The sequence below is a fragment of the Delphinapterus leucas genome, chromosome 6 (genome assembly GCF_059928025.1).
Source record: "Delphinapterus leucas isolate spDelLeu-1000000601 "Yukka" chromosome 6, BTC_Dleu_Yukka2, whole genome shotgun sequence".
Classification (NCBI taxonomy): domain Eukaryota; kingdom Metazoa; phylum Chordata; class Mammalia; order Artiodactyla; family Monodontidae; genus Delphinapterus; species Delphinapterus leucas.
Window position 1 is genome coordinate 89,343,499 of NC_143134.1, and position 24,416 is coordinate 89,367,914.

The 24,416-nt window shown below is 54.0% G+C and overlaps 1 protein-coding gene across 1 annotated transcript in view; it reads right to left on the bottom strand.

Annotated features, from left to right (window-relative positions):
- PAX5 (paired box 5) overlaps positions 1 to 24,416 on the bottom strand; it is a 189,690-nt gene that overhangs the window by 30,366 nt on the left and 134,908 nt on the right. The window contains exon 8 of the mRNA XM_022600108.2: positions 19,529 to 19,630. Coding sequence (XP_022455816.1) covers positions 19,529 to 19,630 — 102 coding nt within the window. The remainder of the gene's footprint in view (positions 1 to 19,528; positions 19,631 to 24,416) is intronic.

The window sequence follows — 24,416 nt, forward strand, 5'->3', positions numbered from 1 at the left end:
TGGTATGCCTTCTCTCAGCTCACATCAGCCCAAGGCTGAGTTACTTTCCTGTGGCCGAGACCTTGGCCTGTCCCTCAGAGCAGCCAGGGGTCCTCCTCTGAAGAATCGCCTCCCCCCAGGGCCGCGCCTGACTCGGCACGGAGGCCTGAGCGTCCTGCCGCTGACTAATGAGAGGGAGGTGACGGTGTCATACCTTGCTGGGAAGTCGCAGTGCCAGTGCGGACCCGCGCCGCCTGCCATCAAATTTTAATGTTGCTGCTGACAGATTTATGGAATGCCTCACCAAGTGTTTGCGCGGAGACCAGCCAAGATTTACCTCCACAATTACTACCACGATGTGCAGGCTTTGCTGTGTGCCGGGAACTTGCAGCAGAGCGGCTCAGAGCCACAGTGCACCCCGAGGATCGCACTCAGTTCAGCACACCTTTCCCGCGCCCAGAGCCAAGAGTCCGGGGCTGGAGGCAGAGATGACTCAGACACGGTCCCTGCCCACCAAGAGAGCTCGTGGTCCGCGGGAGGGGGCAGCATACACATCAATTACTCAGGTCCTGGGTGGCTGGGGACCAGTGCACGGATACAGGGAGAGAGGCAGCCTGGGCTGAAGAGGGGAAGGGGGTTATTTCTCTATCAGTCAGGGTCAAGGACGGAGCCAAAGATGGGGCTCTGCAGGGCCATCCAGCTGCTTCAGCTCTCCTGGTCACTCCTCTGCCTGGAAGGGCTCCGGGGCTCTCCATCCCTCCCCACTGCTGGGCTCAGGGTGTCGGCGCCCCTGTCCATCAGCAGCTGTGCCCGCCATTCAGTCCTTGGGGTGCCCTTCTCCCGAGGCTGATGGAGTGGATGTAGCCTCCCAGCTCCTCACCCTTCCTCACCGGGCCAACGAATCCCTTGCTCTTTAAGTTGTAGGGCTCTCCCTGAGCAGAGATGTGCCAGAGAGCAGGAGTAATGTACAGTGATCCAGGCCCGGGTCCTCAAACCTTGCTACCTGTTAGAATCATCTGGGGAGCCTTAGGAAATCCAGACGGCCAGGCCACACCCCAAACTAGTTAAATCAGAATCTCTGGGGTGGGGCCAGGTATCAGCACTGGTCTGAACTTCTGAGGGGATTCCACGTGCAGTGAGTTTGAGAAGTAGTGGACAGGCACTTGCTACTCAGAGTGTAGCAGCATCAGTGGGGAGTTTGTTAGAACTGCAGCGTCCTGGGCCCCAGTCTAGTTTTACTGAACCAAATCTGCTCTGGAAGATGATCCCTAGGTGGTCTGTGTGCAGTAAAGTTTGAGAAGCACTGACCCACGTTAAAGAGTTTCCCAGCATCATCAGAGGCACACTGTGTCCAGTCCCCCGACCCTCTGAATCCAGCCCCCTAAGAAGGCCAGCCTCTAAGAAGGTTAACCTCAAACAGCTGACCGCTAAGAGGGGCTGGCTGGTGTGGGTGGACTGGCAGGTGGTTGGGCACCTGCCACAGGTACTCAGCAAGTTTGATGAGGCACCTGTTCTGTGGAGGGAGCTGAATCAGGACACCCCTCAGGCTAATTCTCACAACTGTCAAGGTTGGACCGGAGGCAGGAGCCCCAGTGAGGTCTCGTCTCTACCACGAACTCACTGGAGCAAGGGTCTTCCCCAGTCCAGGCCTCAGTTTCCCCATGGGTGAGAAAATTAGCCCTGAAGTTTGCTGTGCCAGTGGAGTCCTCTTCTTTCTTAAGTTCAACTGACACTTTCATCCATGTTCTCTGCGACCCACCCACAGACCTGGCTAAGAGGAAGCTTTGTGGGGAGGGACCTGGGAGAGGGGAGGGGAGATGTCTTTGGGGGCCAAGGAAGGAAGAGTGAAGAAGCTTCCTAAGGGGATAAATGCAAGCGAGGTGGGGGAGCCCCCAGGTGTGCCGGGGAGACCTGGTGTGTGTCTACCTTGATGCCAGGCACACGGCAGACGGTCAATGCTTCATCCGCCTATTCATTCAGCAGATGTTGGCTGAGTGCCTACTGGATACCAGGCACTGCTCTGGACACTGAGAATACAGCTGTGAACAAAACACATGTCCCTGTCCGTGGAGAGCTTATATTCTAGTGGTACAAACAGATAATAAATAGGAAAAAATAAAGCATAGAGTGTGTGTTAAGGAGAAAACATAAGGAGGTGATAGAGTGGCTGGGGATGGCTTCACCAAAAAGGTGACCTTCGAATAAAGAGGCAAAGGAAGTGAGAGCCACCATGTGAATATCTAAGGGAAGAGCACTCTGAGCAGAAGGAACGGCAAGTGCAAAGGCCCTGAGTCAGCAGAGTGGGTGGTGTGTTGGAGGATCAGTTAGGAGATCTGTGAGGCTGGAAGGGAAAAGTGAGGGGGGGCAGGTAGAAGATGAGGTCAAGGAAGGAAGTGGGAAGGGGAAGATCAGGTAAGGACTTTGGCCTCTGCTCTGAGTGAGCAAAAGAGGGACATGACCCAACTCAGATTGTAACAGGCTCACTCTGGCTGCTATGGTGAGAATGGACTCAAGGGGGCAAGGGTGGCACTGGGGAGACCAGTAAGGAGGATTCTGCGTATATTTACTGAAAGACTGACCTACCCACAGAGTGGGCACCTCGGCCATTTGTAGCTTAATGCTATGGGGCTGGGAAGGGCCAGGCTGTGTGGTCATGCAAGCAGATGGTCAGCTGGCCAAAGCCAAGGACACTCATAGGGTGAGGCCAGATATGGACTGCTGGGTAGAAGGGAGCACCTTGGATTCCAGTGCTGGCTCGGCATGGCCCTGGGCCAGTCCCCTCCTCTCACTGAGCCTATAACAAAAGTGATAACCAAGGGCACCCACGGGTTTGTGGTGAGGATTCTGTGAGAGTGTGGATGTACCAACTGCGGGTAAACTGAGGAAGGGTGTGGCGGCGGGGCGGTCCTGCTTGTCCTGCCCACACCAGAAACGCCACACGCAGGAGGGCGATGTGTCCCGATTCTCCACTAGGGGGAGCCTGGGCAATTCCTCCTCCAGCAGAAATGAAGTTTGCAAGCATTCATCCTGTCTCATCCCGGGAATTGCGGAAGTGCCCAGGTCCCGGGATGAGAATGCCCGGAGCTGTCCTCCTAGCCTGGGATTCTGTGTCTGGGGGGCTAGTGCTCTCCAAGACATGTGCTGAACAGCCCATCGGCAGCTACTGAGAGGTCGCTACCTGGAGACCCAAAGTTCCATCAGGCTCACACCATAGCCCCCAAATAACAAACCAAAGAGTAGGTGGAAAGGAAAAGCCACCCATGGCTGAAGGCATTTGGTCTGAGGTAAGCAGGGTGGATGGCTTTTAGTTCACCCCTGCACGTGTTTGTGTGTTCACTTCCTCTCTTGGTCCACACATTATTAAATGTGGCTTCTCAGATCTTCACTGAGCATCTGCCCTGTGCCAGGCTCTGTGCTGGGTGGTGCTGTGATGCAGCAGACACTCAGGCTCATGAGCCTCCTTTGCCCCCCAGACAGCCAGCAGCCAGCTGGGGTTTTGAGTTTCTCAGGGTCTCTCTCACCTCTCCGTTTACCTGAGGGCTAAAGAGTTCCAATAAGATTCCCTTAAAACAGACAAAGGGGCAGGACAGCCCTGTAGGAATGAGTAGGTTGTTCACTGCACAAGAGCAACCAGCTAATTGGGCATGTGGGGACTGAAATCCAGCCCCCTCTCCACTTGCCATACCCTGAATCTTGGAGTGGGGCCGCATCCACCCTCCGGGAGGAAGGAGCAAGGTCCTGAGAAACAGCCTGGGGGAAACTTCAAGATAAGCTCTGTGGCTTCGCCTCTCTCTCCTGCTGTAGCTTCTTCACTCTGCTGTCACGGATCAGGAGGAGAACACAAAGATGGATACAGTGGATCCCAAAGACTGTCAAAACTGGGCCACCTGGGTTCTCTTCGTTCAGCCCGCATTTATTTAGTACTAAGAATGTGCCAAGCACCGTTAAGAGGCACAGGTTGCCTGCAAGGCGGTGTCATCACGCTTTCACTGTGGAGACAGAAGCATGATCTGGCTTTCAGGGTCCTGCCTTTTCTCTTGTTAAAAGGGCTCTGAGCAATCAAGACTGGACTCTATCCTGGCCCTGCCACTTGGGCAAGTTACTCTGTGTGAGCCGAGGCCTCGGCCTCCTCCTCTGGCAGGGAAATGGGATACCATCAACACCAACCTGGTGAGGTTATTGTGAAGGGCAAGCAGGCTGGGAAATGACCAGCCACAGACATTCTCCCTAGATGTCAGCCACTTCTAGAAAGCAGGGCCTTCTCCTCTCTCTTATGCTCACGACAGCCCTTGGAGGAAGACCATTAACATGTCTCCACCATAAAGATGCCAAGTGGGGAAGGTGACTGGAGGCAGGACTGAGGCCATGGGTGCCGAGTCCTGGTCCAGGGCGTCCAAACACCCCACACACCTTCTCAGCCTCCCCCAGATCTCCCTCCCAGCTGGAGGAATTCCACGCATAGATTTGGACGGAGATGTTCCAGGTACTCAAAGGCTGAGAGGGATGTGTTAAGTCAGGCCTGGGAGACAAAGACGGGAGAGCGAGGCAGAACTTGGACTTACTCCTTACAGGTGTGCAGGTGGGAGAAAGTGCCCCAGGGTCCCCACGGGGCCACTCGCGGATCCCACACACTGAGAGGCTCCCTGGGCCCTGGGTCAGGGGGCCCCACTCCACCCTCGCGCTGCCCCGCGGCTCCATCCAGTCAAGGCTGGTGGAGCCGAGCACCGGCCGGCCTCCCCCAGCAGCCCGCCCGCTTCCTCGCTTCCTCAGGCTGGCCGGCATGGTGGCAGGCCCTGCCTGCTCCCCGGGGAGCCTGCCGCCAGGCCTGATGGCGCTGACGGAGGGAGGGAGGCCGCCAAGCTGTCAGTCTGGAGGTGCCCCTCGGAGCCCCTCCTGGCTGGAGTGAGGAGGGCGGCCTGCGCCGGAGCCGGGCTGTCAGGGCCTTCACGGAGACGAGGCCGGAGAGGCGCTGCCTGACAGCTCGCCCACCGAATTAGGACCATTTGCATGCTAATTTCCAGCGCTCTAACGGGCTGGCAGGCTGGTTGGGGTGTGGAGAGTGTGCAGAGAGAGCCGCCGCGGCCTCCCTGCCCGCGCTGGAACAATGCTTGACTGATCTAGCTGCGTTAACGAGCAAATTATGGTAATTTTGTTATTACAAATGCATAGAAATTTCCAAAGCAGGCAGCCATTCAGGGCAGCTCCCTGCTCCTCCCCGCTCTTAAATACTGAACCCCTGTTTGTACACATGGGCCTGGCACCCGCTTCAGGGACGGAGGTTCCGAGGGGCCAGGCTTCCATGGGAGCCTCTCGGGGAGTCCCAGGGTGAAACGGCCTTAGGCCAGGGGATCCCTTCCTGTCTTCAGTCCAGCCTTGCATCCCCCAAACCCCACCCTCCTGTCCTCCAGGAGTCCCTGCCTGGTCCCTGGGCCTAGCGGTCCCACAAACCTGCCACGTTCAAGCTGGTTTCTTTCCATTCTGAGCAGGTAACATGGGTGATTCTCCTCACAGATGCTCTGAGGTCTTGAGAAATTCAATGATTTCTGTATCCACTCTGTGAACTGGGCTCAGCACCCATGAGGAGGAGCTCAGGGATTGTCTGATGAATGAATGACTGAATGGGAGAGTAAGTGAAGGAAGGAGGAAGGGAGGAAGGAAAGAGAGGCAGGGATAAGGGAAGGAGGGAAGGTTAGGAGGGAGGTGGTGAAGGAAGGAAGGAAGGAATGGAAGAAGGCCAGAACTTATCCCACAAATGAGGACAATTAAGAAAGACCCCGGGGCTTCCCTGGTGGCGCAGTGGTTGAGAGTCCGCCTGCCAATGCAGGGGACATGGGTTCGTGCCCCGGTCCGGGAAGATCCCACATGCCGTGGAGCGGCTGGGCCCGTGAGCCATGGCCGCTAAGCCTGCGCGTCCAGAGCCTGTGCTCCGCAACGGGAGAGGCCACAACAGTGAGAGGCCCGCGTACAGCAAAAAAAAAAAAAAAAAAAAAAAAAGACCCCGGTCAGCTCACTGGTGATGTAATTAATCCAAGACCTCACTAGAGGATTTATTTGCCAACTGGCAACCCCTTCTGGCATTTATAATTGTCCACTGCTGGACAATCACAATTTGTCCCAGTTTTTCAGGTGATCTTTTTGATTAAAAGTATGTTTTTGGAAGCATGCTCTGGAATGTATCCAGATAGAAACCTTTTCCAAGAAAGTGAGCTCCCTTCTCCCAGCAGCTCGGAGTGGGTAGCTCCAGCTGCAGGGCGGGGCGGGCACAAAGCTGGATGGTGGGACCCTATTAAAAACCAGTGCACTTGTGGGCGGGGCCCACTGCTTCCCTCCGGGGCCTCTGCCTGTGACCTACTGGCAGTCCTCTGATTTCATGACGGGGATTTCAGGTTCGGGCTGATGTTACTGAAAGGTCACGAGGCTCCTCAACTCCATTTTGGAAGTCACTGGGGAAAAATCATCAGTTACGGAGGAGCGCAGCGCTGAGGAAGGTCTGCCCCAGGTGGCCGAGGGAGCGCGAGCTGGCCCTGCTCCCGGCCTGGGAGGCAGGGACCTAAATGTGAGCCGAGACTTTAGAACCGCAGCTGGGGTCATGGCCAGATTTTTCTGTTTGTCTGATTTTCTAATTGGGTCACACCTTCCAGAGGGAAACTGAACCCAGGAAAGAAAACAATCATTTCTTTTCGTCCAGCCGCCTGACTCTGTGGCAAAAGCCGAGAGCAGGGGGAGTCGGGGCCTCAGCATGGCCCCAGGCTGAAGCTCTGACTGGCCTTGGGACGGGCACGGCCTGCATCCCAGGAGATGCTCTTGCAGCTGACCAGGTAGGGCCTGGGGAAGATCTGGGCTCAGGAAGAACGTGAGAATGTTGGGGTGGGTGGAGCGGGAGTCGTGCTTTGAGTTGTTCTAGAAGCCAGGTCACCCAGGGACCACCCCAGGAATGCCAGGCCTGCGTGAAGTCAGGAGACACAAAACTTCCTTTTTGTTGCGTCGGTGAAGAACTAGAGGGTGTGGTATTTCCCACCAGCCCGGGTTGGGGGGTGGGGGGCGGTGGAGGACAAAAGGACAGACTGCTGCCACAGAAAGAAAGCCAGCCTGGCTCTTCCTCTGACTTGCTGTGTGACCTCGAACAAGTCCTTTCCTAGACCTCATCTGCACACCCTGCTGATTTCTAAGGTCAGTCCAGCCCTGTCCAGCCCTGGCAAAGGGAGAAGTACCTATAGAGTGTACAAGGGCCAGCTCCAGCCCTCGTCGAGGCATGTGTTAGAACAGAACCGCATCCAACACCCCACAGATGCACCCCAACCTAGACCTGTGCTAGCTGCCTGCAGTGCTTTGCCCACGGGCAGATTCCCCCAACGCCACGGGCAGGGCCTCTGCTGAACCAGTACCTTTGTTGCTGCCCCCAGGTACCTGCTCTACGCTCCCCTCCTAGGGTCCTGGGTGGTGGTAGGTGATACACGGCTGCTGTCCAGATTCCAATTCTCCTGCAGCCATTTCTGCAAATGGCTCCGACTCCTTCCCGGGGAGTTCTCTTTCCAGGAACCCCCCACCCAAAGTACTCTCAGAAAGTCTGCATATTCACAAAGTTCTGGGGCTGTGCGGAACTGCTTCAATCCAACACTCCTCAGTGCAGACCCAGGACCTCCCCTTATCTCAGAGCTGCCCGTGCAGCACCCTTCTCTTGGGTCCCGCCAGAGAAAGCACTGTGTTTCTAAGAGTCAAACTCCAAATTGGCAAAGTCCTTCCCTTATCATCTGGACCCGACCGCTCGCTAGCTGTGTGACCTTAGCCTCGGTTTTCATCTCTGTGAAATGGGGCTAAAAACCATGCCCTCCTGATGCTATGGTGGGGACCTGCTGAGATCACACAAGAAAAAGGCTTGTACTTTGTAAAGATCTGTCCAGATGGTGGTTCATGTTCTTCTCATTGCTGTGAACAAGACCTCAAAATGGCCACAACTGTCATGCATCCTGCTCTGGCAGGACAATGCCCAAGGCATGTGGGACCTGGGATTGCGCTTCAGACAGAAGGACATGATAACACAGTTGTCATCTTAAAATTTCCTTTCCCCCCTCTTTTACGTCTTGCTCTCATTCCCACTCCTTCCCTCTCTCTTTCTCTCTTTCTTTCAGCCCTGGATCTAAGTCACTCCTTCCCTCTCTCTTTCTCTCTTTCTTTCAGCCCTGGATCTAAGTCACTCCTTCCCTCTCTCTTTCTCTCTTTCTTTCAGCCCTGGATCTAAGTCTCCCTGATTCGGGTCCTTTATCTGTGCCGTTGCACATAGACTCCTTATAAAGAAAATTCATTTGTTCAGGGTCACCGCGTGGTTTTTCATTAAAAACAAATTACCCGCATTCAGGGAGGACATCTGGGCTTCTCGGGTCCCATTAATGACTGTATTTCCAGCCTCCCCGGCCCGGTTGGGCTCCCCTTGCCTGTCACCCTGCGCTCCCGGCCCCGGGAGGACAATGAGAGTGACAGCCAAGTGAAAGGGAAAACATGAGGGATGAGGGCGAGAGGCGAGTCCCCCGAGGGGGGAAGGAGGCAAAAGTGAAAAAAATAAATAACTCAAACAGAGGGTAACAAGGGCCATTGTCTCAGCGTCTTCCAGTGAGGAGCCAGAGCAAACATGGGAAGAGCGAGCCAGTGTGGAAGTCGAGCTGAAGCCCCTTTAATTATACAGTCGGGCCCCAAGCCCCCGACTCTGGACCAGACAAGGTCGGGAGGGCATGTGCCCGATTCAGGTACATCCCGCCCATATCCATGGAGCGCCTGCTGTGTGCAGGGACTGGGCAGGTGGAGGATTCCAAGAGGAGCAACCAGGAGCTCGGAGAGCCCAGTCACTCCAGCTCTGAGCGAGGCAGGCCATGGACAGTGCCCTGGCGGTGCTCAGGGGAGAGATGAGTCCCAGGGTGGGGGGCGTAGGCCTCCTGTGAGAGACAGCACTTGACCGGGGCCTAGGAGGATGGCTGAGACGTGGACAGGTGAAGGTGGGCAGTAGAAGGGGATGTACTGGGACCTGAAGTGTGGTTCCCTGGTGTCCCAGCTGGGAAGGACTTCTCCCGAGCCATGAAAGATCTCTGGGTCAGGAAGGCCATCCACAGCCCTGAGGGAGCACCAAGGAAACCAAGGCCTTTTCCTGGGCCCACAGCCCATTCCCTCTCACTCTTTATGGGCACCAGGGGCTGGGTGAACTCGGAACCAGAGTTCCAGGCACCAGGCCTAGCTGCTCCCCTGACTGTCTGTGCACCGTGGCGAGGCACGGCACCTCTCTGAACTCAGCTCGCTTGCCTCTGAAATGGGGATAAACATTCCAACCTCAAAGGTGCTTTCAGGACTTCCCTGATGGTGCAGTGGTTGAGAATCTGCCTGCCTGCCAATGCAAGGGACACGGGTTCGAGCCCTGGTCCGGGAAGATCCCACATGCCACAGAGCAACTAAGCCCGCGCGCCACAACTACTGGCTTGTGCTCTAGAGCCGGCGAGCCACAACTACTGAGCCTGTGTGCCACAACTACTGAAGCCCGTGTACCCTAGAGCCCATGCTCCGCAACAAGAGAAGCCACCGCAATGAGAAGCCCCTCGCCGCAACTAGAGAAAGCCCGCGTGCAGCAACAAAGACCCAACACAGCCAAAAATAAATAAATAAATATTTTTTTTAAAAGGTGCTTTCAGATTGCCACTGGGGGTGACAGGCATGCCTCCCTTATAGACTGTAAAGCACCATGTGGGTTGAGGCCAGGTTGTTGGTGGAATTAACTTATGGACAGAGGCAATTTGGCTTTATTCCAAAGCATTTTCCTTTTGGAGGGCAGGAGTCAAGCCCCACTGCTCTCTCTGCCCCCGAAAGCTCTGGGGGCTGCCAGAAGTTCTCAGGAGAGAAGTGTCCCAGGTGGAGTGGCCCACAGGCTTAGTGGCGGCAGTCCATTCAGCTGAGGGCTGACAGCTGATGAAGTGTTAGAGACAAGGCCTGCAGATTCCAGTGGATCAAATGTAGGAGAACAAAGATGACCCCAGTAGTTTCGGCTTGGTTTCTGGAAGGACTCCAGTATGTACAGAAGCTAAGCATGCCTCAGAACCTTTATATTCACTATCCCTGCCCCAGATTGAAGCATTCATTTCCCCCTCCTCACTCCACCTCCCACCAGCTAACATGCTGCTCCATCAACATCAAGCCTGAGAATCGCCTCTTCCTAGATTCCTCCCCTGACCCAGGGCAGCACCTCTGGGAAGCTTTAGCTCTGCCCCTGGTCTCCCCATTCTTTGATGTGGACAATGGTGTCTGCTTAATTTTAGCAAAACTCTATGCAAAAGCTGCTTCAGACATGCCCACTGCCCCCAACAAACCCCTCTATGGGGAAATTCTGGAGCCTTCTATGCCTGACATCCCCATTCTAGGCTGGATCCCCCTTCTCTGTGCTCTGTGCTCCCAGAGTCCCTGGGGTCACCTGTTGCCACCCCTGTCCCCATAGGCCCTACTGATTCGCCTGTATGCACTAGAGACTGAGAACTTTTCGTGTCCATGTCCCATGGACAAGGGCATGGTTCTCCCCCTCATATCCCTAGGCTATACCCAGCACATGTAGATGGTCAATAAATGTTGGAAGGAAGGAAGGGAGGGAGGGAAGAGGAAAGGAAGGATGTGGTGGGGGGTGGATTGGATGGATGGATGGATGGATGGATGGATGGATGGATGGACGGACGGACGGATGGATGAATGGATGGAGCAGACATGGGGAAACTAACAAGAGGGTGGGACCCAGAGTAGCCTAGAGGAGGTGAAGGTGTCCTCAGTGCCCGCTCCGAGCTCCCCCAGTTGTGGCCACTTCCTGGGCAGCCTGTCCTTGCCATGGGCCTGACGTGTGTGAGAAAAGGCTGAGGTGCCCTGCCTCCCACCTCCGTGCTCCCCAAAGGGACACTCTGCTTAGATGAGGGAACAAATCATGGTCATCTTTGCTGCCTCTCTTGCCCTGAGGTTCTAGACTCAGAAGTCTGTAAGAACCCACCCCGTGTGGGATGCCCGGAAGGCCGTCCTCGCCTGCCACAGCAGTGTTAGGGGACACGGCTATGGGTGTATGGGGTTAGCATATTCTGAGGCACCCTTCCTTCAGCTCCACTCCTTGGAAGTGATTACCCGATTACATAGGATAGCCCAGGGCCATTGCATTAGCATGTCCCAGCCCCAGAGCTGAATGGAAACTGGAAGGGAAACTGCTGCACGTCAAACAGAGGTGGCGAGGCTCGGGAGCCCTCCAGTTCAGCTGAGGGGTGATACCAGCAGGCAGGGACATCACAGATTTAGAAGCCCTTGTGTGGCAGGACCAGAAAGCCCCCTACGGAGCATCTAATTCAATCTTCTCACCCCCTGCCTCCTGATTTAAGAGAAAGCAAGAAGTCCCAAGACCACATCCCAAGGTCACACTGTGAGTGTCTGGCAGCTGGAATCAAAACCCAAGCCTCCTAAGTTCCAGTAGGACCTTCACGCCCCAGCGTGCTTTCCATCTCTGAGCCTTTGCTTTTGCAATTCTTTTCTTCCCCAATGCGGCAAAGCACTCATAAAGCCCACGTGGAGTTTCTCCCCAGTCCCAGCGTCACTTCAATGCAGGGTTCACATGGGGCTTTAGTCACGTGCACTGTCCAGATGAGGCCACTCCAAACCCCTCGTTCTCCATTCTACGAAGGCACAGCAGCCTTGCCTCTGACTCATGTCCAGATCTTCCTGGGCCAGGCCTGCCATCTGTCAAGGCTGCTGTCTGCAGCACTTCGTGCCACAGGGTTTTCCAGGGGTTAAGGCTCTGGGTCTTCTTACACATAGTCCCTCACCCAGCAATGCCCCTCCAACTTCTCAGACTGACAAACTCACCCTTCAACGTGCAGCTCAAATGACCTTCTCGGGGAAGCCTTCCCTGATTTCCCCCACTCCGCCCCATTGCCCCGGCAGACCTAGCAGTCTCTCTCCTTCATTTCCTCAGCACATTCCTAGATTTTAGCTCTAAACACAGCATGCAGGGATGATTTTTTTATATCTGTCTCCCCAACTGGACTGTGAGCTCCCTGAGGGCAGGGGCTGTGTCTGTAACACCACACCTAGCCCAGAACGGGCACCCAGTGTCTCTCAGGAACTGTCTGAGAATGAATGAATGGACAAATGAATGGCCACCTGTCATTTCATCCTAGCTGTGCCTGTCATTCCTTGGGGTCTACGTTCCTGGTGTGGCAGAGTGACTGGAGGCCACTAGAGGGCAGCAAAGAGTCAGGAACGAGCAACAGGTGTGCACCCCGAGCCCAGGGCAGGCGTGGAAAGGTGTGGAGGGAGCTTGGAAAGTGCCCAGGCCACAGGACCAGCAGGAGCCCTGGTCAGGGGGAAGTAAGACCTAAAAACAAAGGCCACTCATCCCCTAAGCAAACACTCTGATGCTTGGGCCGGGGGAGGCACTTGGGGACAAAGCACTGATCCAGTCTCCCACCTGATGCTCCAGCCCCTCTGCCAAGTCCTCACTGGCTTCTGCTGGCTCCTCCCAAGCCTGCCCATTCCCATACCTTCAGTTCTAATTTTGGAGAAGGGTCTCTATACAAAGGCTGAAGAAGGTGTCCCTCTGACTCCCATCCATGGGTCCCGGCCATGCCTATGGAACTGTGCAGAGTGTACTGTACCCCTGCTCTACAGGCTGAGCGAGGCCCAGAGAGTGGAAATGGCGTGTCAGACCACACGGTGAGGCCCTGGCTGAGCTCGGCCAAAATCCAAGCTTCTGCCTCCCCGCCTGGTGCTGGTCCCCCAACGCCTCAAGCCTGCAGGCCTTTCACAGAGCGAGCAATGCTCAGTCAGGGAGGGGCTTGCTACAGACAGACAAAAGAAGCCCTCCTCTCCTCCCCTCCAGACCTCAATACCCTTCCTACCTCACACAGCTGGTGCCTCAGTAACTGCAAACCTTCATTTCAAATGATCCTCAAAAACAGCAGGCAGGGCAGCTCAGAGAGGTCACAGAGCTCATGCAGAGTCCCACAGCTAATCAGTGCTGAAGCCATACTCCTTCCACAGGACCCCTACTTCTCTTGGGACAATTCCACACCTCTCTCTGGGCAGACTTTGCCCCTGTGCTCCTGATCTGCTTCACCACCTGTCTGCAGAGCACCTCACCGGGATGTCTGCTTGGTCTCCAAAGTTGACGAGCTCAGACCCTAACCTTGTTGGCCCCCAGCCTCCTCCTCAACCATCTCCCCTTCCTGTCAACCCCACTTGCCCACAGCTGGGCTGGCTGGGCCATGCTCCCACCCACGTGAACCCCCTCCAGTCGCCAGCGGGACCCACTCCCAGCCCCCTGCCCCACCCTCTTCTTCAGACGGCCAAGGATACTCCGATTACAGCCCAGCTCGTGGCCCTCTTTACCAGGACACCTTTCTCAACTGGACCAGCCCCAGGTGCCTCTCCGTTTTCTCCAGGCCTGGCACTCAGAGTCTGCCCTGCTCCTGCTTGGCAATGCTCTTGTTTGTGACTGGACTCTCCTCTAACTGGATTTCCCATTGATCCATGGGCCCCATGGGCTGTGGGCGCTGCTGGAGCGCTCTGCACCTGATGCCGGATTTAGGCCTGCCTGCTAGGCTTCTCCCCTCACCACCACACCCAGCTCAGACCCCTGAATAAATGACAGCAATCATGAATAATAATAATAATTAATGCTTACACTGCACTTAATATGTGCCAGGCAAAGTTCTAAGAGTTTTTACATTTATTACAGCCGTCCCTCAGTATCTGCCAGGGATTGGTTCCAGGACCCCCTCGGATACCAAAATCCACAGATGCTCGTTTGTTCTATAACATGATGTAATATATGCATATAACCTACACACATCCTCCTGTATACTTTAAATCACCTCTTGATTACTTGTAACACCTAATCCAATATAAGTGCTCTGTGAGTAGTTGCTGACACTATTCAAGTTTTGCTTTGTGGAACTTTCTGGAATTTTTTTCCAAGTATTTTCTATCCATGGTTGGTTGAACCCATGGATGCAGAACCCACAGATACAGAGAGCCAACTGTACATCATTTACACGTACATCTCATTCTTATCATCATCATTTCCATTTTATAGATGAGGAGGAAACTAGGGTCTAGAGAAGTTATGTAACTTGCCCCAAGTCACACAGTTAGTAAGAAGCAGGACGGTGGCTCAAAACCAGGCAGTCTGGCTCCAGAGCCCATGCTCTTAACCACTCGGTCTCCCTGCCTCACCACGTGGCTGCCAGTGCGGGCCCTCGGGCAGCCCAGCCTCCTTGGCTGCAGTGTTCCAGCACTGGGCTGAGCTCTCCCCGGCAGCCCAGCCCTCATCACCACCACCACCCCTCTCCACCACCTTTTGTATCTCATCAACTGTTGCCTGAGTGCTACTATGGGCCAGGGACACAGCGGCGAACAAAACAGACAGAACTTTGTGTGCTGTATAACCCTTCTGTACTGTATAGACCTGAGAGGAAACTGCATGAGGAAGGAGTAAACCGCTAATTAAATCCCTTCCATTGTGCTTAGTATCACAAATGAAAAGAACAGGATGCTTTGAGAGGGGTGTGATGGGGTTCTGGTTCAGATGGTGTGGTGGGCAGAGTAACACCGCCATCCCCCAAAGATGTCTACGTCCTAATTCCTGGAACCCAGGATCGTGTCAGGTTATATGGCAAAGGGGGAATTCAGGTTGCTAAGTAGCTGACCTGAAGATATGGAGAGTAGCCTGGATTAAGCAGGTGAGTCCAATAAAACAACAGGGTCTTTCTAACGGGAAGAGGGGGCCAGGAGAGAGCAAACCTGGAATATGGAGGCACGATCAAGACTCAGCCCAACGTGGGGCCCCAAAGCAAGGGATGCAGAGTATCTACAGGCTGGGAACGGCAAGGATGCAATTCTCCGCTGGGGCCTCCAGAAGGACACCCGGACTTCAGCCCAGGGAGACCCATTTTGGATTCCCGACCTCCAGGACCGTAAGATGAGAAATTATCATTGTTTTAAGTCACTAGTTTGTGGTAACTCATCACAGAAGCAAGAGGAAACTAACACATTTGGTGATGGGGAAGGCCCCTCAGAGGAGGTGAAACCGCAGGGGTGAGAGGGAGCCAGGCAGGCCGGGCCAGTCGGCAGCGGCAGCGGCAGAGGGGGCTGAGCGCGCTGAGCAGAGGAAGCTGCCCGTGTGAGGGGAGCAGGTGCCGTCATTCCTCCCGCTGGAATCCGGGGCCCTGTGCCTGCCCAGACGGCCTCACTGGCCTCAGGGGTCTGCTCCACCCTCACCCTCACCTCCCACTTCTTCAAGAAAGCCATCAGTGGATTGAGCAATTTAACTGAATGGCATCTAGAAGTGATGTACACCAATCCACGGCAAGTAGGGCCCCCAGGACAGAGGAGCCTGCCAGCCTGCTTCTAGGGCCTCCCGTCAAACGGCTGCTTGTCTGCTGCAGCCCAGGGAAGGCAAACATGGCAGGATTTCCCGGCACTCTGGCCTGAAGCCCCCAAGAGGAGTCCAGTAAAGGATACACGGGGGCGCCCAGGTTCATCTCAAAGACAGTTGGTTCCTTTGCTTCCTAGACTCACTGAAGCCAAAGGGCAGTGAACGCCCCTTTCTTTCCCCCAGCCTAGAATTTTTAAGAGTTTCAAATGCCATGTCAATATCCGTTAGGTTGTGCAAATGTCTTCAGGCGGGAATCAACTAGTTATACGGCTCAAGACACTATGGAATCTTTGGTGCAAAACTTTTGGCATTTGATGAAGATAAAACCTGAAAACCGTCCCCACTCTGAGCTGACGTGACGTGCCGCACTTGCTTTAATCGACGAAGCAGAGGGCTACGCGGGGCTGGCAGAGCCACAGGAACTAAATCTACCAACGCTAGAGAAAATCAAGTAGCCCCGTTTTGCGGGTGTGAAAACACCCTGGAACCAGAAAGGGCAGACAACCCCTGATGGCGGAGTCAAATTCGAAGTAAACAGGAGTTCAAGCCACCAAGTTGGCAGTACGGAAAAATGTACTATTTTTCCAGGCCCCAAAGTTCAACTGCCCAAGTGTTCACTGGACATGATCCCTCCTCAACTTGTCCTAAAAGCAGACCTTATCCATGGAAGCCTCCTTTATAAATAGAAGCGGGGGCAGCCAAATGTTTCCCAAAACCTAGGGTAGGAAAAACAGCTCAGAAGATTTCAGTTTCCCTCGGGATTCACTGCCAGGCCAGGAGGGAGGACTGTTCCATATAGCGAAACAGACCATCGCTGTGTAACAGCCTCAGCGATACAAAAACAGGATAAACGATTCGCCTAAAACCTTGCTCAGCTTGTTTCTCCAAACGCTGCCAACATGCCCTTGTGGGTCTAGAAATGGTATCGCCTGCGGTCACAATTGAACGAATACCTCCCAGATCCAGAAGCCCCAGGGGTTATGAATCAGAAATCTGAACAACTACAAAGTTGAAACCCTGACACAGGTTGTGGTATATCCACATTCTAATCCCTGGAACCAGGGCTCATTACATATATGACCAAAAAAAGTGGGGGGAGGGGTCCTTGTAGATGTAATTAAGTCAAGGATCTTGAAATGGGAAGATTACCCCACATTATCTGGGTGGGCCCTAAATACAGTCACATGTATCCTTACAAGAGAGAGCTTGAGGGAGACTTGATACACACACACACACACACACACACACACACACACACACACACACAGAGAAGTGATGTGAAGATGGGGCAGAGAGTTGCAGATTGGAATGATGCAGCCACAAGCCAAGGAACGCCAGGAGCCCCAAGAAGGTAGCAGAGGAGAGGAACGGGTCTTTCCCTGGGGCCTCCAGAGCGAGTACAGCCCTGCCCACACCTTGATTTTGGCCCAGTGATACCGATTTCAGCCTTCTGGGCTCCAAGACTGTGAGAGAAATTTCTCTATTGTTTTAAGCCACCGAGTTTGTGCTGATTTGTTAAAGCAGCCACAGGAAACTCATATGCGGGTCAATGTTAATTTTCCCTCCCTCCCGCCCTCAGCCAACACTCACAAAAAAGTACCTATTCCGTGTTATGGGCTATGAGGGGTGCAGACCACGACTAAGGCAGAGGCCTGGCCTCAGTGAGCTCACCTTCTGGTGGCAAAGCTAATTGGTCCACGTGGCATAACAAACAAATGTAAAGCATTGTCCCCAGAGCAGGGCCTCACCAGAGGCATCAAGGGTGGTGATGTTTATGCTCAGCCCTGGAGGGTGAAGCTGGATCCCAACAGGCTGAGGCAGGAGGTGGTCTAAGCCAGAGACACAGAATAAGGAGGGACACTGACCGGTCTGAGAGGCCTGCTGGGGACCAGCGAGCGGTCAGGGAGGGGGACGGGCTGGGAGAGTTGGCCAGAAAGGCAAGTTGAGGCCAGACTATGGTGATGCCTGAGTGACAGGCCCGGGACCTGCTCTGCTGAAAGGTGGGCCGTCTCTGCCTTGGGCCAACTCTGGGCAGTTCCAGCAAAGACCATGCATGCGGGCCAGCACTGCCCCATGAAGCCTTCCAAGAATGAGTTTGGAAATCATTTTGGAGACAGAGTCCCAGAGATATGATGCTGGTTTGGACACTGAGGAACAGGAACTGAGGACCTGCCTGCTGAGCGTGGAGTCCCAGCCCTGATGCCGGCTCTGGCACTGAAGGAGTGCTGAGCTGCATGAGAAGAGAAAGAGAAGGAAAAAGGCGAGGAGGGAGACGCGGGGCTCCCCTGCCAAAATGCTTGTCTTCCTTGCTCCTCACTGTGCGCCCTCCCTCTCTGCAGAGTCCCAGGGGACCACACCACCCGGCTGGCCCTGTGGCTGCCTCTGTCCAGCTGCTGCCGGCAGGTTTGGTTAGACTGTACCCTTGTGCAGGCCTGTGATTCCTGCTGCCACTATTAATGGGCATCGGTTCCCGCTGGGGGCTCTGCCAGGCCCCCAGCCGTTTGTATCCTGAGCCTGGTAATTAGAGCTGAGAGAATCCCAGGGGCTGGAGGCCAGGCTCTGTCTGGATCATCTCGGGAAAGTTCAGCTGCTCCTCTGAACTCGGCCTCTTTGGGGTTGGCAGCAGGGAGCCAGCAGGGCCAGCCGGGTGGCGTCTGCTTCGCCTGCCAATGTGCTCTCGGGACAGGGCCCGGGGCTGCCGCCTCCCCCTCTGCTATCACTGAAAGCGTGCATTGACAGACTGAACGTACACGATGGCAGAGGACAGGAGTGCTGAACTGGAGGGCAGAAGACCCAGATTCAAGATCTCCCACCACCAAGCTCTGCAGCCTTGGCCAGTTCCCTAACTTCTCTGAGTCTCAGTCTCCTTCTGAAACCCCGGGACCCTGCCCACCTCACAAGGTTGTAACACCAAAGGGCTCCTGGGCAAGCACTCTGCACTTGACAAAGGGCCCCACAGACGGGAGGGGCCGTTACTGGATAGGCAGGATCCATCTCCTAAGGCTGCCCTAACTCGCTGAGGGCTGAGAGATGAGTGGGGGTGGAGTGGGGGGCAGGAGGGCATGTGTCCCACCGCCTCCGCTTGCCCGGAGCATGGTGTCTCCCTGTGCTCTGCCACGGCCCATCCTGGCGGCAGAAAAGGCAAAGGCTTTGCAGGCGTGAACCCGGCAGGCCTCCCCAGCGTTGGCAAGGCCCAGGGCAAGAGTACACACGGAGGCCATTTTCCATATGTCTCATATTTAAAAGTCATAAATCAAGCTAACAAGCCATTAAATGAAATATGCTCTGTCCTCCTACCTTGTTAAATACATCTTTGTAATAACCTGGAAGGCCAGGAGCGAATTCAGAATTCTGGGACTCCTTGGCGCCTGCGCCGGGCTCTGGCTACGTGGGGAAAGCCCGCCCAAGCTCTGGTCTGCCTAGCTTCCTTTCCCATGCCCAGCCCACTCATCCTCACCCAGGCCTCAAACACAGGTGTGGACGCCCAGCCTTCACGTCCAAGCTCTGTCCACACCGTCCACGGAGAGTCGGTCCTCAGGCCCTGGGGTGCACGCGTCTGTGACGTGGGCTGGGAGGAGGCTGGAGGAGGCTTAGGGCTGTTTGGGCAGGACCCCTGGGTGGGCTAGAAGGATGGGCACGTCCCCTTGGCCTGCAGACTCCCCAGTCCATGGGTGGGGGGACACTGCCCCTGCAGTGTGGAGGAGGCTCCAGAGCAGGGGCCCTCCTGCCTGGTCTAAGGGTGGTTCACGCTGGGTCATGGCTTCTAGTCGTGGCTCTGCCTCCTACTTGATGGGTGACTTAGGCACGTCCCAGCCCCTCTCTGACCTTCGGCCAGATCCCATCCCCCTCCGTGTTCAGGCTTCCTGTGTAGCCAGTGAGGGGTGTTTGAGCGACAGTCAAGGGCCCCCCTCTCTCTGATGTCCTCAGACATGCTGCCGCTGGCTGGTCCAGCCCCACTGCCAACCCAGCTGCAGAGAAGGAGGCCGAGAGTGCAGACCTCTGCCTCATTTATTCAGGTCCACTTCTCAGAAGCAGAGAGGTCATCTGTGCTGTTTGCGGGGATGCCCCCCGGAACCCCGAACGTCGCCTGCTACAGAGACGCAGACAGTGCAAACTCACCAGGCACCATCCCTGTCAGTGTCGGCGCTGAGTAGCTGCCCTGTCCGGCGGGGGGGACATGCGGAGGGTACCCGGGGAGGGTCGTGCTCGCCAAGTCGCGGCCTGAGGAATCAAAGCAACAAATCACAGGGTGAGCATCTCCACGGCCAGCTGCTCATGTCCACAGCTCCCTGGACATCTGCACATTTGTCACGTCTGGATGCTTAACACCAATGTGCCCCCAGTCCACGTGCACGTGCATGCACGTGCGCGCACGCACACACACACACACACACACACACACACGCTTACCCACCCCTTCAGCCGCCCAGGCTCCACTCAGCAGGAAGCAGGGATGGCTCTGCCATATCCCTGGGAAACTGGAGCTCTGACCAGCTCCCCTTGCCCTCTACTCCCCAAGCAGGGCTTGGACTTCTCCATCCCACACCTTTTCTTCTGCTGGGCCCTCTGCACACGGCCCAACACTACCCGCCTTCAAAGACCAGCTCAACTGCCTCCCTCCTCCTCTTCCTCGACAGTGGGCGGGGCTCTTCCTGCCTCAGACCCATATCTGGTCCTCACTGAACTTTTCCTTTTTGGGCCTAGAGCTTGTCATTCATTCAGTGATGGTGCAGGACGCACCTCCTGACACCAGACACTGCTGTTCTGGACTGTGGGACATGGAGGTTACGGCCTCAGCCCCCGGGGGCAGACATCCCAGGGGGAACATGTCCACCTCGTTGCAGGCTGTCAGCTCCTGAGGGCAGGGGCGACACCTCGTTCAGCAGCCAGAACACCTGCCTCCACCACAGGGCTTAGCACCATGAAAAAATGTGTGAATGAATGCAGCAGCCAAGTGGTCCGGGTTCCAGGCCGTGTGGAAGAAAACCCCAAAGTGGTAGAACTGTGTAAGGGAAGTGCCACTGAGGTTTGCCGCTCAGGGAAAGAGCGGGGCTACAGCTCTTCAAACATTGCCAGTCACACGTATGTACCAAGGTGCTCACGCACAAGACCAACAATCCAGACCCTGGGAGATGGGACTGCTCAGTGATTACCTGCTGAGCTCTGAGGACGAGACCCTACCCTGGTGGGTGGAATCGGCAGTTGCCCCTAAAAGAAAGGGATGCCCCTGCTGTCAGCCATCCTGGGAAATGGGTGGGAAATCAGGTGGCCTTGGGAGGGAGAGAAGGCGGCCTTGGGATGAGGGAGGGAGAGAAGGCAGAACCTTGCCCTCTTCTGGATGTGGACACTGAAGGCCAGAAGAGGTCCAGCGGTGTGGGGCACCAGTCCCTGACCCCGCAGAGCCAGGCTGGGGCCCAGGAGCCTCCCCTAGGGCCCAGTGGGGTGCTGCCAGCAGGACACAAGTACACGACTTTGAGCTCCAGCACCGCTAGCAGGTGGCCAAAGAGGAGGGACCATCTCTGACCAATGCCCCCCAGAGAATCCAAGGCAGCGACCATTTATGAGCCTATAAATGGTCCCCCATATGAAAGAACAGCCCTTCTAGTGCCAGTCACTCAAAGACTGTCCAGCCAGCGCCCAGAGGCTGCCTCATTTCACAGGTTCTGATTGTCTTCCAGACCCTTACAGAGCACAAGGCAGCTGCTCGACAGCAGGCCCCCTGCCCCCGCCCTCTGCTCAGCACCTCCCTGGCTTTGGACTGGGCATCTGGCTCGTGACAAGCATGGCTCGTGTCTCTTCACATGCGGCATTGCTGCAGCACAGCAGGTGCCCCAAGGTTTACCTCCTGGAGTCCTGATTGCCCCCCGAACTGCACGTGACTCCCCATGAGAGCTGAGATCAGACAGAAGAGTGGGGTTGACAGAACTGACCACACTTACATGGTGATTTCAAGGGGCTTTCCCCCGCCCCGCCCCCCCCGCATCCCCTCCCTCTTCTGACCCAGCAACCACAGCCCTCCACGGCAGCTCCCTTCTGCACAGAGTCTAAGCTCCAGGATCAAGTCTTTGTACCCCAAGGCTGGAATGGCAGAGGCCTACAAACGTTTAAGTGAATGAAAGGCGTGGCCCTGCTAGAGAAGCAGGAACTCTCTGGAGGCCATAATACTCCCCTCCATCTGGGGTCAAGGGCTCGCAGAGCTCTTCTTGACCAACCCCTGTGCCATTTTGCAGACGAAAAACCTGAGACCCACGGCAGGGAGAGGGGAGCAACTGGCCCATATTTCCTAACGTCAGCCCAGGAGCCACCTCTATCTTAAGCGGCATCCTGTTGGGGGTTGGGGGAGCACCCAGGCCCAACACAGTCTTCTCCACACTTGCCACAGAGATTTGGTGACCCAAGGGCCACTGAAAAGATGTCTCAGGAAGTAGAGTGAGCACAAGTGTCAGAATACTCGGTGCAAGATCGTGGTGCCAGCGGCCAGACTGTGAAACGTGTAGAGAGAGCGCAGGCTGGGGCTGTTCTAATGGGTCGGCTTCCCTACCAACCCGTGCAGCACCCACTCGGCCCTGGCCCCAGACTCAAACCACAAACACCCTGATGACAACAACAAACCACTAACGCTTACATAGACATTGTAAACACCAGGCTCTGTTCTCAGTCTTTTAAATCATTAACTCATTTAACCCTCAACAACCCCATGAGGTAAGGTACCGATACTTTCCCCACTTTATAGGATAATGAGATGGAGAAAGGTCAAGTAATTTGTCCAATGTTGCACAGTAAGGGCCAGGGTCTGAACCCAAGCAATCCAGTGGCAAAGACCATGTGTTTAGCCAATCCACTCCACTGCCTTGCACAGGTACCTGGCTGTGCTTCTGTCCACCCGACTCTCACCTGGGACAGCAGGCTGAGCCCTGCCTTCAGGCCACAGTGTCACCATGGCTTACTGGCTCCCTCGTGCAGAAGGAAATTCAACTACACAGTTTTTGTGATATATGTGTTGAGGTGGGAGCCTGGACCACACCAGCAGGAGGCCAGATCTGCCTCCTGAAAGATGCAGGCATTATCCTGATAGGAGACTGCCTGGTGCAGGGGGCTCCTGGGGCCAAGCCCCACGAGGTCCACATCCCACCTGTCTGCCTGAGATGGATAAGAGGCTCCTGAGAAGGGAAGGGACTTGCCCACGACACTCTACTGATTTGAGGCAAGGCTGGGACTGGAATCCAGCTCTCCTGTCTCCTGGGATTTGGTTCTTTCTTCAACAGGGGCTGTCCTTTTGGTCACATCTGAACCTCAACGGTTTCCGCCACTGTTATATATGCTTTAAAACCCTGATCCCAAAAGCAGAAATGCAGTGCCTCACCAAAGCACTCAACTCAGGAAGCTAGATTAAAAAAGCAATAAAATGAACCTAAGGAAAGGAGGAGGAAGGAATCGATGAAGAAAAGCAGAAAATAATGAATTAGGAACCAGAAAAGCAGACACAATAATAAATATACACAATAATAAATAATAAATACAACCAAGAGTTGTTCTTCTTTTTTTTTTTTTTTTTTTTTTTTTTTCCAAGAGTTGTTCTTTGAAAAGACCAATAAGATAGACAAACCTAGGGCAAGATTCAAAAAAGAAGACACAAATATCAAGATAAGGAATGAGGAGAAGATACAACCAGAGATATGGAAGAGATGATATTTTAAAAACATAAGAAAATGCGTGGACGCTCTAGCTATTAAATGTGGAAATCTCGTCAAAAGGGACAACAGTCTAGGAAAACATGAATTAGCAAAACTAACTCAAGAAGAGGGAGAAAATATGAACAGCCCAATCGTCTTAGAAAAAATAGAAAAAGTTGTTTAAAATTATTTTTTAAAATAAGGTGCCTCACCCATTTAGCTTCTTGGGCAAGTTTGGTTTTGTTTTTGGCAAGTTCTTTTAAACCTTCAAGGAACACATACTTCTATTATTAAGCTGATCCGGGATACATAAAACTAAGAAAATCTTCATTTTGCCAACCTAGCAAAATGATCCTGATTTAAACATTGAACAAAGGTGCACAGAAATGAAAATTAATGCCTAGTCTCACAATTTATTAATACGCATGCAAAAAACCCCTACTATCTCACTGACGAAGCAACATATAGAGAGAATAGTACAACATGACCAAATAAGGTTTATGCCAGGTATGCCAGGGCGCTTCAATATTAAAGCATTCATTGGGAATTCATATTAATATATCAAAAGAGGAAAACCATAAGATTATATCAAAGCTGTGGAAAAGGCATTGGCTAAGATTAAAGAACACTTACAGCTCGATAATAAAAAGACAAACAACTCAGCGTAAAAACGGGCAAAGGATCTGAATACACATTCATCTAAAGAAGATATACAAAAATGGCCAATTCGCTATCAGGGAAATGCAAATCAAAACCACAATGAAACACCACTTTGTACCCATTAGAATGGCTATAATCAAAAAGACAGATTTTGACAGCATTGGGAAAGATGTGGAAAATTGGAACCCTTATACACTGCTGGTGGGAATATAAAATGGTGCAGCCACTTCAGAAAAGTCTGGAAGTTCCTCAAAAAGTTAAACATAGAGTTACCATGTGACCCAGTAATTCACTCCAAGAGAAACAAAAACATATGTCCACACAAAACATGTACACGTATGCTTAAAGCAGCATTATTCATAGTAGCCAAAAAGTGGAAACTATTCGAATATCCATTAACTGATGAATGGATAAAGAAAATATGGTGTATCCATACAATGGAGTATTTGGCAATAAAAAGGAATGAGGTACTGATACATGCTACAACATGGATGAACTTGAAATCATTATGCCAAGGGAAAGAAGCCAGCCACAAAAGACTACATATTGTATGATTCTATTAATATAAAATGTCCAGAATAGGCAAATCTATGGAGACAAAAAGTAGATTAGTGGTTGCCTTAGTCTGGGGGTGGGAAATAGGGGGAAGGGAGGAACTGCTGATGGATATGAGG